The following is a 12,106-nucleotide window of genomic DNA, read 5'->3' as shown; positions in this document are numbered from 1 at the left end:
CTCCTTGTTGACAAGGCCCGAAAAAGAATCCTGGATGCCGCAACCAGCCTTTCTGTCACAGGCCGTTCGTCTACCGTCTACCCGTTCGCCTTTACGCTTCTTTGCGACCTACCTTCTCTGTACCGGGAGTTGCTGAATGAGTTTCCTTCCTTGACTGCACCTCCTGACTAGACAAAGCCAGTGAAGCATGACGTCGTTCATCAGATCATTACAACCGGTCCCCCTACGCATGCCGTAGCACGTCGCCTGGCTCCGGAGAAACATAAAATCGCGGAGCAGGAATTTCATCACATGGTGGAGATAGGCGTTGATCGCCCGTCCTCGAGCAACTGGTCTTCGTCATTACACATGGTACTGAATAAATCAGGGGACTGGAGACCCTGTGGTGACTACCGCTCCTTGAACGTGGCCACTGTACCCGACAGGTACCCCCTACCTAATATACAGGTCTTCACCAATAACCTTAACGGATGTACCATATTTTCAAAGCTTGACCACCAAAAAGCCTACCACTAATTACACCGCTTACATCATTACACCGCTTGGCCTTTTCGAATTCACCCGGATGCCTTTCGGGTTGCGCAACGCAGCTCAGACTTTTCAACGCTTCATAGATGTCGTCCTCCGTGGCTTACCTTTTGTTTTCGCCTACATAGATGACGTTCTTGTCACCAGTTCATCGTCATCTGAGCATCTGCACCACCTACGGATAGTTTTTGAACGCCTAACAAAGCATGGCCTCACCCTTAACAGTGAAAAGTGCGCATTCGGGTTGCCATCGCTGCAGTTTCTCGCTCAACTCGTTGACCGCAATAGAATTCGCCCTCTACCAGACAAAGTGCAGGCCATAATCGACTTCCCTCGGCCTGAGTCCTTACGCCAACTGCGCCGTTTCCTGGGACTGGTAAATTATCACCGACGGTTCATCCCACACTGTGTGGCCCTTGTGCACACTCTCGAAATTTCCCTTCAAGCTTCCAAGTTTCCTGAGTGCAGACTTGAATGGCCTGAAACTGCCGATCGTGCATTCACTACCATCAAGGAGCGCCTAGCTTCTGCTACTCTCCTTGTGCACCCGCGCCACAACGCTCCCACGAGCCTGATGGTAGACGCTTCCCACTGTGCGGTTGGAGGTGTACTTCAGCAACACATCCGTGGCACCTGGCACCCGCTCGGTTCCTTTTCGAAGAAGCTTTCTCCAACTGAGCAGCGCTACAGCACTTTCGGGCGGGAGCTCCTGGCGGCATACCTCGCTGTTAAGCATTTCTGTTTTTTTCCTCGAGGGCCGCAGTTTCGTGATATTCACCGACCACAAGCCTCTTACAAACGCCTTCAAGTAATCGGAGACTACATATTCTCCCCGAGAGACGCGACACTTGGCGTATCTTGCAGAGTTCACGACGTACATTCAGCATGTCAAGGGAGTTAACAACATCCCAGCCGACGCCCTTAGCCGCATTTCGGCCATACAACGCTCCGTTTTCAGTACTCAGGAGTTGTCTCAAGCACAACGAGATGACGACGAACTCCGTACTCTGCGTTCTTCAAACAGTTCGTCTCTGCAACTCCAGGACATTATCCGCCCTGATTCTGGAATCAGCATCGTTTGCGACATTGACCCGGTTTCAGGCCGCAGACGACCGTATCTTCCTGCTTCTCTCAGGCGCATTGCTTTCAACTCTATTCACCGTCTCTCTAATCCTGGAGTTCATGCTTCACGGCTTTTGGTTGCCGAGAAATACGTCTGGCCTGGCATGAATACTGACGTACGCGCATGGGCTCGTCCTTGCCTCGCCTGCCAGCAATGCAAGGTCTCTCGGCATACCACATCACCTCTGGCCCCTTTTCCCTTGCCGTACTCTAGGTTCTCCCCAATTCACGTCGACCTCGTTGGCCCGCTACTACCATTTTCCGGCGCACATGAACGGTAGCACCGACGGCAGCGGCCACCCTAACCGCAACGAGACAGCGGACGCCGCCGCGCGCGCACTTACCAACCGCGCGGCGCCCCCCCGCATCTCTCAGGCGGAAAGGCAGCAGGACTCAGACCAGGAACCCCTCGTGACTTACGCCGAAATACTACAGTGGTACCGCCTCGGCAGACAGCTTCGGCCGCCCCCACACCCCAAGCTCACCAGGGCTGAAGCAGTGCTGTATAGACAATTGCAGACAAACTCTGTGATAACTCCGGTGCTGGCGCAATATGTGTGTCCAGAAGTGTACGAAAGTGTGCTGTGCAGTGTGTGCGCGAAAACGAACGCGACCTTGGCCCACCTACTGTGGGACTGTGAACTAAATCCAGTGGAGGCAACCGCCTCAACGCGTTGGCCGGACGATATCACAAGTGCTATGGACTCGTCTGACCACTATGTTCAACTCCGGGCAGTCCAGCGGCTCGAGGCTGCTCTTGCAGGGCAGAAGCGTAGGGAGGCGCCGACGGGAGGTCTGAGGGATCACACCCGACGACCCTCCGCGCGTCGACCTCGTAGACGCCCGCAAGGCGTTGTCTCGGGGACGACTTAGGAAACGTCAAGGAGGGGGCAGGCCCTGAGTGGCTCCCGCCCACCTCCCCCCGCAGGACAATTCAATAAAGTCTTTCTCTCTCTCTCTCTCTCTACCGTTACATCTTGACAGTGATCGACCGTTTTACTCGCTGGCCGGAGGCGGTTCCAGTCGACGATATTACGGCTGAGACTGTTGCTTCCACACTTACATCCACGTGGATCGCCCGTTTTGGCGTGCCTTCGCAGATTATCACAGACCGTGGCCGCCAATTTGAGTCCACGCTCTTTCCCCGTTTGACATGCCTACTCGGTGTAACTCACCTGAAAACAACGGCCTACCATGCTCAAGCCAGCGGCATGGTCCAGAGGTTTAATCGGCAGCTAAAGGCCTCACTGATGTCTCACGAATCACCTGAACAGTGGACAGTTCACCTTCCTCTTAGGCTGCTAGGGTTACGCACTGTCATCAAAGACGATCTTGGTTGTGCCACCTCTCAAATGGTCTATGGCACGTATTTGCGTTTACCGGCAGACTTCCTGGTCCCTCCGCAGCCGCAAGAGCACCTTTCCTGCCCTGGCCTGTCCTACGTAAGCGATTTAACCCGCTTTTTCAGCTATATCCGTCCCCAACCACCACGGTCGTGTTCCACTAAGCACACTTTTATTCATCCAAACCTTTCTGACAGCCAATATGTTTTCATCCGTGTCGACAGTAGCCGCCGGCCACTTCAATCGCCATACACCGGCCCTCATCTCGTCATTTCCCGCTTTGACAAGACGTTTACAGTTCGCGTCAACGGCCGCGACACCGTCGTTTCCATCGATCGCCTCAAGCCCGCTTTCACCGAAGCTGCCCTGCCTGCGTTCCACTCCACCATCCACCATTCCACCCTGAACCCCACCACTGTCCCTTCCGTTCGCACCACCACCCGTGAACCTCGCAACGCAAAGACTGTGCGTTTTGCTGTGCCGCTTTCTACAAGGACTCCTCCTCTAGACTCTGTCTCAAGGGGAGGGGGCTATGTGGCGGCGCCCCAGCGGCGATGGCGCTGGGGCTGAGTGACAACCAATGAGTACGGGACACGCGGTGCCGGTGCGCAAGCAACCACGAACGCCACGAACGTGTAATAAAACGGGGCCCCAGTTTCTGGGTGCACGGCATAGCGTTCAGACGTGTCTCGGCTCGTCATGCGTGCTGGGTTAGCTGTCCATCTGTGATGAAATTCCACGTTAAGCCACTGGCTGACACAGCCATTGTTTATAATTGAGTCCTCGTGAGCACCTGGCAGGTTCCAGTCCCAATCCCTAAGGTAGGCCGTGAGTTTTTTGTTTGTTTGTTTTTTGCTTACTGAAGATGTAGTCTCGGAGCTTTACTGCTTTTTCGCGCCTTTCTTTCCTTGGTAGTGTTTCTATTTGTTTGTCGTGTCTCCAGTCAGCGCGAAGTCCGTGCTTGCCGTAAATACTAAGGCTTGTGCTTCAAGAGGTGCTTCTGGTTGCCACTGGCTCAGTGGGGTTTTTTCGCTCTGGAAAGTATTTCATCTATGCCATTTCGATCGGCTGTAGCAAAGTGAAACTGCCAATCCCTCTTCTATTGCCACCCTTCGTGGCCATGCGTGTACAGCCGGTAAAACGGTTGTCTGTAACACAGCTTTGCTACTTTCAGCCTTATCCTGCCTCGCCCGAGCGCGATTTGAAGAAAACTACTGCGGCGTTCTGAAGTTTTGGCGCATCCCTTTCCTCTCTAAGATGTTTGTAAAAAGTATGTTTCGGCAGCTTTCAGGTGTAGCTATAGTTGAAGTTAAAATCGCTGTTATAGACAAGCGTTTTACCTACTCTACATACGAGTCAAAAATGTTTCGTAGTAACCACCTTCAAAGCGTGCTTTTCTGTAAGAACGGCGCGTATTGCTACGGAGCAAACACAAAGAGCTAAGAAGACGAGCAACGCGCCGGTCATGTGAATTGTCTTTTACCAAAGAGTTTGCCTTACCAAAGCAGCACAAGCAGCGGCGTGTTTGTGCTCCTCATTCTCGTGTTTTGCTTCATTTTTCGCTGGTTGTTTTTATGCACAGTATGAAACAACTTGTTTAACAGTTTGCACTCTTGAACTACACAGACCATTCGATGTCAGCCGTCTGTCTCTTAGACCGGGAAGCAAGTGTGCTGGTTGGTGCATGTTAAAAACGTTGAAAACAGCGCGCGGATTATCGGGACGCAATCCGTCATCTGCCATCTGTTTCCTCTGACCGCAATTGCGGGACGCAATCCGCTATCTGTGTGGTTTTTCGAGTGCATTACCACATTAGCACAGTCCTCCTATTAGCAGATGCACAGAGAAGCAGCGTAAACGGTGCACGCGCGCGTGTGTGTGCGTGCGTGCGTGCGTGCGTGCGCGCACCGCTGCAGAAGTCGGATGGATTGAGTGTGGTACAACTATGTAGCTGTCAAGGCATAATGGGCTTCGGCGTCTAGCTCAGTCAGTTGCTTTATTGCATTTTCATTCCGCTCCTTCTTTCTTCCATTTGATTTCACCGGATATGAGACACGGGCCAACTGCCACCTGAGTGGCTGCTGGCCATCTTGCGGCCCATACCAAAGCCAGGCAAGGGCCTTGTGGCAGTCACGGCGTACCGGCCTGTGGCCCTCACATCCTGCGGCTGCAAGCTGCTCGAACGGGTGGCACTGCGGAGGATGGAGGCCATCGCTGCGGAGGAAGAGGCCATACCCGAGCAGCTGACGGGCTTCCGGAGGCACCGAGCAGCCACCGACTCCATCGCCGACGTCGTGGCGGCCCTTGAACACGCCAGGGCCACCAAGCAGGTGGCGGCCCTGGTGCTGCTGGACGTGAAGGGCGCCTTCGACAACCTGCAGCGTCATGCCATCTCCCTGGCCATGGAGGAGGCTGGCATTGCGGGCAAGCTGCGGGGCTTCGTCGAGGCGTTCCTGACGGGCCGCACAGCGCAGGTGGGGGACGCCCTGTCGGCTCCCCGGCCGGTGAACGTGGGCACCCCACAGGGCTCCGTCATCAGCCCCTTCCTCTTCAACCTGGTGATGGCAGCCCTGCCAGGCTGCCTGCCCAGAGGAGGGGGCCACCGAGTGTACATTTCGGTGTACGCCGACGACATCGCCCTGTGGGTGCTGGGGCCGAAGGGTCAGGGCCGAGCCATTGTACAGCAACTGCCGGCGGCCATGGAGGCAGTTTGTGCCAAGCTGGCAGGCGTCGGCCTACAGCTGTCGGCGACAAAGACCGACGCCATGCTGGTGCATCCGGATGCCGCCGCCCGTGGATGGACCCGGCGCCTGACCATCGATGGCGAGGAGCTCCAGTGGAGGACCAGGGTGCGGTACCTGGGGCTCACCCTGGACCACCGACTGAACTTCCGGCAGGCGGCCAAGGAGCTCCGAGCCAGGGCGCAGCTGGCCACCACAGCAGTGCGCAAGATGGTGGCCCGGGACAGCGGCTGCTCGCAGCGGACGGCCCTCCGGCTGTACAGTGCCTCGGCGGTGGGTCTCCTTATGTACGCGCTCCCACTGGTGACCCTGCGGAAACCCACCTGGCGGCAGCTGGAGGGAGACCACCGCAAGGGGGTCCGCGCTTGCCTCGGCCTGCCCCAGAGCTCGCCGTGCGAGAAGATGCTGGCCGAGGCGGGGGCGTGGACCCTAGAGATGACAGCTGACTTGCGGGCACTTGGCCAGATTGACCGGCTGAGACGCGCCGAGGGGGGCGGTCCGCTGCTGCGGCGGCTGAAGAGCCACCACCACTCGCGCATGGGGCGCATGCTGATGCTCTACGAGGTGGTGGTGGGCCCCGTGGACGCGGGACCTCGTGGCCCCGCTCCTGCTCTGGCAGCTGACGTGCGGCTGGACCTTCCGCGGCTGCACAGCAAGCGGCGGACACCCCACTGCGGGCAACTGCAGCTGGCCCGGGATGTCGTCTGGGGCGACCTAGACGGCCACGCCCTAGTATACACAGATGGCTCGGTGCGGGAGCAGCAGGGATCAGCCGCAGCGGCCGCCGTGCTGGGAGAGGCCACCCGACAGGCGCGGCTGTCCTATGCCTCTTCCTCGGCCACGGCTGAGCTGGTTGGGGTCGGACTGGGCCTGGACCTGCTGCTGGAAATGGAGCCCTTGCCCGAGCGCTGCGCCCTGCTGTGCGACTCCCGAGTGGCCCTGGTGCGTCTTCAGGACGGAGACTCGCACTCCCTGTTGGTGCGTGGCATCCGGGAGAAGGCGGCACAGCTGGCGGACCGGGGCACTCAACTGTGCCTGCAGTGGGTCCCCGCCCACATTGGTCTGGATGGCAACGAGCGGGCGGACGAGCTGGCCGCCGGGGCACACGCGCTGCCTCCGTCGGACATGGTGGCTCAGGCGGCAGCGGACGACGCCCGCCTGCTCATCCAGCGACACATCCGGACCAAGCATCCGGACCCGCGGCTGCGTGTCGGAGGGGGCCTACCGCCTGTGCGGGCCTCACGCCTGACTCGACGACTGCGCTCGGCCATCCTGCGCCTCCGAGTGGGGGACGTGTGGACGGCGGAGCGGAAGCACCGTCTGGGGCGGGCGACCAGCCCCTCCTGCACCCACTGCCGAGCGCCCGTGCAGTCCCTGCCGCACGTGCTATACGAGTGCCCCAAGTTTGCGGCAGGGCGGGCAGAGCTGCTGGTCGTGCTTCACGGAGCGCGGCCACTTGAGGATCTGCTTTGCCCCCCGGGCAGTGCTAGGGAGCGAGACAAAGTGCTCGAGGCCCTGGGTACATACCTGCGGGCCTCGGGGCTGCACAGCGCACTCCACTACAACTCTGCCTAGCTGCCCAGATTGTGGAGGAGTGCTGCTGCTGAAGCAGCTTCTGTACTTGTGTGTGTGCGTGTGTGACCCATTTTACAAGTGTGCTGTGTCCTTTGTAGATTCATGTGTTGTCTATATCTGTAGTGTTTCTCTGTAATGTTAATTTTCCCAGTGTGTAACCTTTTTTTTTCTCTTCTGTGTTTTATATTTACCCTTATTCCCCTTTTTCCTTTTTTTTTCTCTTTTGTGTTTTATATTTACCCTTGCGCGAGTTACATGCATTGTAATGTCAACCTTCTCCCCTATCCTCCTATTCCTATGTATTCTTTTCTCCCTATCCTCCCCCTCCCCCCCTACACCAGCAGGCGTTCCGGTGTCCGCCCCCTAGGCGAGACAAATTACGCCTGTTGGTGGCTTTTCCTTTTCCTAAGTACAATAAATACATACATACATTCACCGGCAGTAGGGTAAGAACGAGACATAGTAGACAAAAGTGAGATCGACAAACGATAGTGTTCACCTTCCTTCATTTGTTGTGTATTGTTTCTTTTATAAATTTCTGCACCACTGATTCACAAACTGGTTATCAACAAGCCCAACCATAAATTTTAATTGCTGTTGGCGATCCCGACGTATACTGACTAGAAATTGCGCATCGGCCCTTTTGTCGCACAGGCATAGATCCTCTGCTCGCTTCGCGGCTTCTTAGGTAGTTGCGCGGTCATTCACGCCGTTCATGATTATTGTTTCAGCGCGCACTGAACGCAATAAATGCGGCAACTGAATGAAGGACGCGTCTAGACGTCACGAGCCGGCAATTTGGGCCAAGCCGCGCTCGTGCGTCGTCGCGTTGTCCCGCGAGAGAAATACGTGGCGGCTCCAGAGCCGCGACATGTTTGAATGGCAGAGGAAACACATCCGGGCCATGACATGCCCGGCCGACCCCAATGGTGGTGCCAGCAGCAAGAGTAGCGTAAACAAACCGTTATACAGTCGAACACGGATATATCGAACTCCAAGGGGATCACAAAATAGTTCGATATATCGATAATTCGAAATATAAAATATGCCTATCTGAAGCGTATCTGAAAACTCCGCACAACACTGAGAGCTTTTCAAAGTCGCTACAAATGGTAGCTTACCGATTTGTTCCTCGCAGCTCGGTAAATTCGAGCCACACCGCTGCGATCACTGCACCTTTACATACGAAAAAATGTAAGATTCGCTTGCTTCTTTTTCTATGTCATATGTTGACAAGGCTGTTCTAAATCCAAAGTCTTTCATTTTTCCGTGAGCATGGCTCCGAAACGTGGGCCGTGGACAAAAACACGTAACACGCCCCGTAGGTCGCCCTGGGTGATCCACCACTGAAAACCGCTCAAGCACGCAGAAAAAATGCCAGAAACCGAGCGCGGCAGGAGAAGTCGCCATCATTATCACATCCACCTCATCAGTAGAAGCGCACTTGCAGGAGCACTTGGGGCGCAGCGTTCGATATATCGAATGCACCCGTGATCGAGAGTTCGATACACGTGTACAAGAGCGCTATACTTTTGCATGGGATTTCCAAGGGGATGTTCAGACTGTTCGATATAGACATTAATTCGATATATCCGTATTCGATATATCCATGTCCGACTGTATATAACTGTTAATCTAACTCAATTTTTTGGAAAGCGCTTCAGCTTCCCTTTAAGTATAGCCCCAGAAGGAATGTAGTCTTCAAAAGCCTTCCTGCAGGAGCATTCGTGTTCGCGCAGTGGCGCTGCTAAGAAAGAAGCATCCTGCAAACGAACGCATGCAAAGCGACCGAGTGTCTGGACATCAGCAACGAAGCGTCTGCGGGCCCCTCACGAAGCAATTCACTCGGCGCAATGACGTCTCACTCAAAGCCCAACATCGCCAAGTCACAGCGACACTGGCGTTATCACTAGCAGTTCACGAAGTATTTATATATATATATATATTCGTTTATATGCAATGTATGTCGAAGTTTCGGCGAGAGTTCGCGACAGCCACATGCGACCGTAGTAACCGGTTTTCTAATCGCAAAAAAATACACAGGGCGTTAGAAACAATCGCGTGCTGTCAATGCTATTTGCTGATATGTGTTAGGCCCGGTTCAGACTGTTGTCGCTACTGTCATAATAATTCTAAATAACGTGATTTCACGTCTCAGCCAACCGAAATCCGTGAAATGCCATTATTTTTACGTCCATAGATCACGATATGGCTTTTACATCGGCAGTCTGAACATAGCTTTAGAGTAATTCACAAACGCAGTCACGAAACACGAAGCGCAAGAAGGTGCACAATTTGCAGCCAGAAAATCCTACTATTTCCTTAACCAGTTTGCCGCAGATATTGTGACTATCATTAACTTCTCATGGTTGGATTGTACCCTTCCATTCAGGGGAAAATGACGGTTTAAAACTTACCCGAAAGCTGGGTTCCATGCTGACCCATCCTTCGAGGCAGCCGGAGGCACACAAGTTCCGCAAGAAAATCCTTGTATTGTCATCATCATTAGTCAACGCACTAGTCCCATCAACACGTCTTCTAAGTTGCTCCTCGCCTGCAGTCTCCTCATTCACCACTGTGACCGACACAAAAACAAACCTTACGCGCACTGCGGCCCCCGCCACGGAAAATTTTTGTTGCGGCCAACTCGCCACCAACATCTGGTTTGGAAATGGTAAGCCTAACCAGTTGCAATCTTTTGAAGGCTCCAAACAGCGCGAAAGTTCTCTTCACCACAGTTCAGAGGGCAGCGAATACTGACGGAAACTGCGCAGCACCACCGACGGATATCAGTCGTCGTTTGGCCCAGAGGGAACGCCTGAACCACGTCTCTGTCACTGCCACACATATCCGCACATCTAACACACCCGTCAAGGAAGGCACGCCCAACAATTAGCACGACGTTTCCACGCACGTAACTGCGTAAAACGGCCCCACATCCAAGCACGGTAACGAAGATAGTCCGAGCGTCGCAGAGGTTCTGCAGCTGAAGAATCGTCTGCGAGTGACGGCAACTGTCTGTCTAGACAGAACTACTGCGAGGCAAAGAAAAATAACGAGAGAGAGCGACGAGCCGCGCAAGCAACGGCGTCGGGCACAAAGCGCAACTTCACCACGTCATGGTGTCGCCGCCGTTGCCGCAGGCAGCTCGCGAGCGCTTGCATCCGAAATCACTGAAATCATCGCAAGTCATTACAATTGGTTACCACGGCAACCACCTTCTAGTCGGCACGAAGAAGGAATGGACGGCTCTTGGCCGGCGTTTGGAAAAACCGTGAATTCCGCGATCGAGGAGGACGCGACAAAAAAAAAAAAAACTAAATCGCTGTGTGCCGATGAAAGCCGTCGTGTACGATGGTTACCCACAGAGAAGCAGCGCTAAAACAGCTTCAGCGACTGACGAATATTTGTAGTTGAACTGCTTTAATTAGGTGTATGGGGAGCTCAGTGCGTAAAGCGTAGCGCTGCTGAGCCCAAGGACGCCGATTAGATCCCGGCGGATGCGACCACTTTTTGATGGCAGTAAAAAACGAAAACGCCCATGTGTCGAGATTGCGCCCGCGATGAAGAGACCCTCGGTCGTCTAAATACGGCGTGCTTCATAGCTCGAGTCTAGCTTTGCTGTGGTGCGGGGCGCATGGAATTTGAAAGTTTTTTAATGTGACGCTTTCTATGCCTAACTCATGGCGACCGTCCCGTCACCAACACGCACTGCAAGAAAGCCAACTTTAAACAACGGGTTTCACAAAACGATGGTGATGATGAGCGAAGACGATGGGGATTCATGGTAGGAAGAAACCAAATGGGGCAGCAGACGATAAAAAAATCTCTTTCGTCCCTAGTTTACGTTCATCCCAAATAGTTACACAAAGCTGATACCAATCATAATAAAATATTCCCTCGGGACAGCGTTGCCAATAAACATTGGATTTGTTTCCTCACCTGCTTTCAAATTTTCTGATCGTCTGCTACCTCATTTAGCTTCTTCCTACCGTGGAAAGAGCCAAATGAGGTAGCAGACGATCAGAAAACCTGCTTTCCCATTTTGTGATCGTCTGCTACACCATTTGGCTCGTTCCTGCAGTGGAATGAGCGTGAATCCGCAAGGAGGCTATGATCCGCATCGTCCGTTTCGCTCTGCATACCCCAGGTGGCGCCATCGTTCCAAGATCAACTTGCACTGACTAGCACTTCAAAATGGGCCCCATTTTCCTATACGCGAAATTCGTTTTTATTTATTTTCAGAATAAACAGATAAGTACCGTCGTTTTTCTCGGCTTCAAACAAAATAAACCCCAGAATTCGGCCTTTGAGCACGAATCCAGCAGCGGTTCGCCAAGAAAGAAATTTTAAAGTGTTCCAACCAACGTTTTTAGATCTAAAAACGTTGGTTCCAACTACTATCGTAACACCCGGTATAAACTACTTGTTAAGGGATAATTTCATTTTTAGCCGATTGGTTGAATCGAGGGACGGACGGACAAACGGACGGACAAACGGATAGACAGACAGACGGAAACTGTTTAAGTAAAGCCCCATAAGGAATGTAGTCTTCACAAGCCTTCCTGCAGGAGCATTCGCGTTCTAGAAGTGGAAGGAAGGAATAAAGGTAAAGGAAAGGCAGGAATGTCAACCAAGCTGCTAAGAAAGAAGCATCCTTTATACGAAGGCACGCAAAGCGACCAAGTTTCTGGACATCAGCGACGAAAAGTCTGCGGGCCCCTCACGAAGCACTTCACTTGGCGCAATGACGTTGCACTCAAAGCCCAACTTCGCCACGTCACAGCGACACCGGCG

At 53.8% G+C, this 12,106-nt stretch overlaps 1 protein-coding gene across 4 annotated transcripts in view; it reads right to left on the bottom strand.

Annotated features, from left to right (window-relative positions):
* The window catches only part of LOC144159406 (locomotion-related protein Hikaru genki-like), a 250,860-nt gene that overhangs the window by 237,111 nt on the left and 1,643 nt on the right, over window positions 1-12,106 (bottom strand). The window contains exon 1 of one of the 4 annotated variants that reach the window (XM_077690873.1): window positions 9,727-10,938. The exons of 2 other annotated variants lie outside the window; for them this stretch is intronic. In XM_077690873.1, coding sequence (XP_077546999.1) covers window positions 9,727-9,969 — 243 coding nt within the window. In that variant the 5' untranslated portion in view covers window positions 9,970-10,938. Of the gene's footprint in view, window positions 1-9,726; window positions 10,939-12,106 lie in introns of those variants that run through there. One more of the 4 variants, XM_077690875.1, reaches the window with a different exon arrangement.

Source organism: Haemaphysalis longicornis, unplaced genomic scaffold (assembly GCF_048455015.1).
Source record: "Haemaphysalis longicornis isolate Haplotype H1 unplaced genomic scaffold, Haemaphysalis longicornis Haplotype H1 scaffold_10, whole genome shotgun sequence".
NCBI classification, from domain to species: Eukaryota; Metazoa; Arthropoda; class Arachnida; order Ixodida; family Ixodidae; genus Haemaphysalis; species Haemaphysalis longicornis.
Note: the sequence above shows the minus strand (reverse complement) of the source record. Positions and strands in the feature narration are given on the sequence as shown.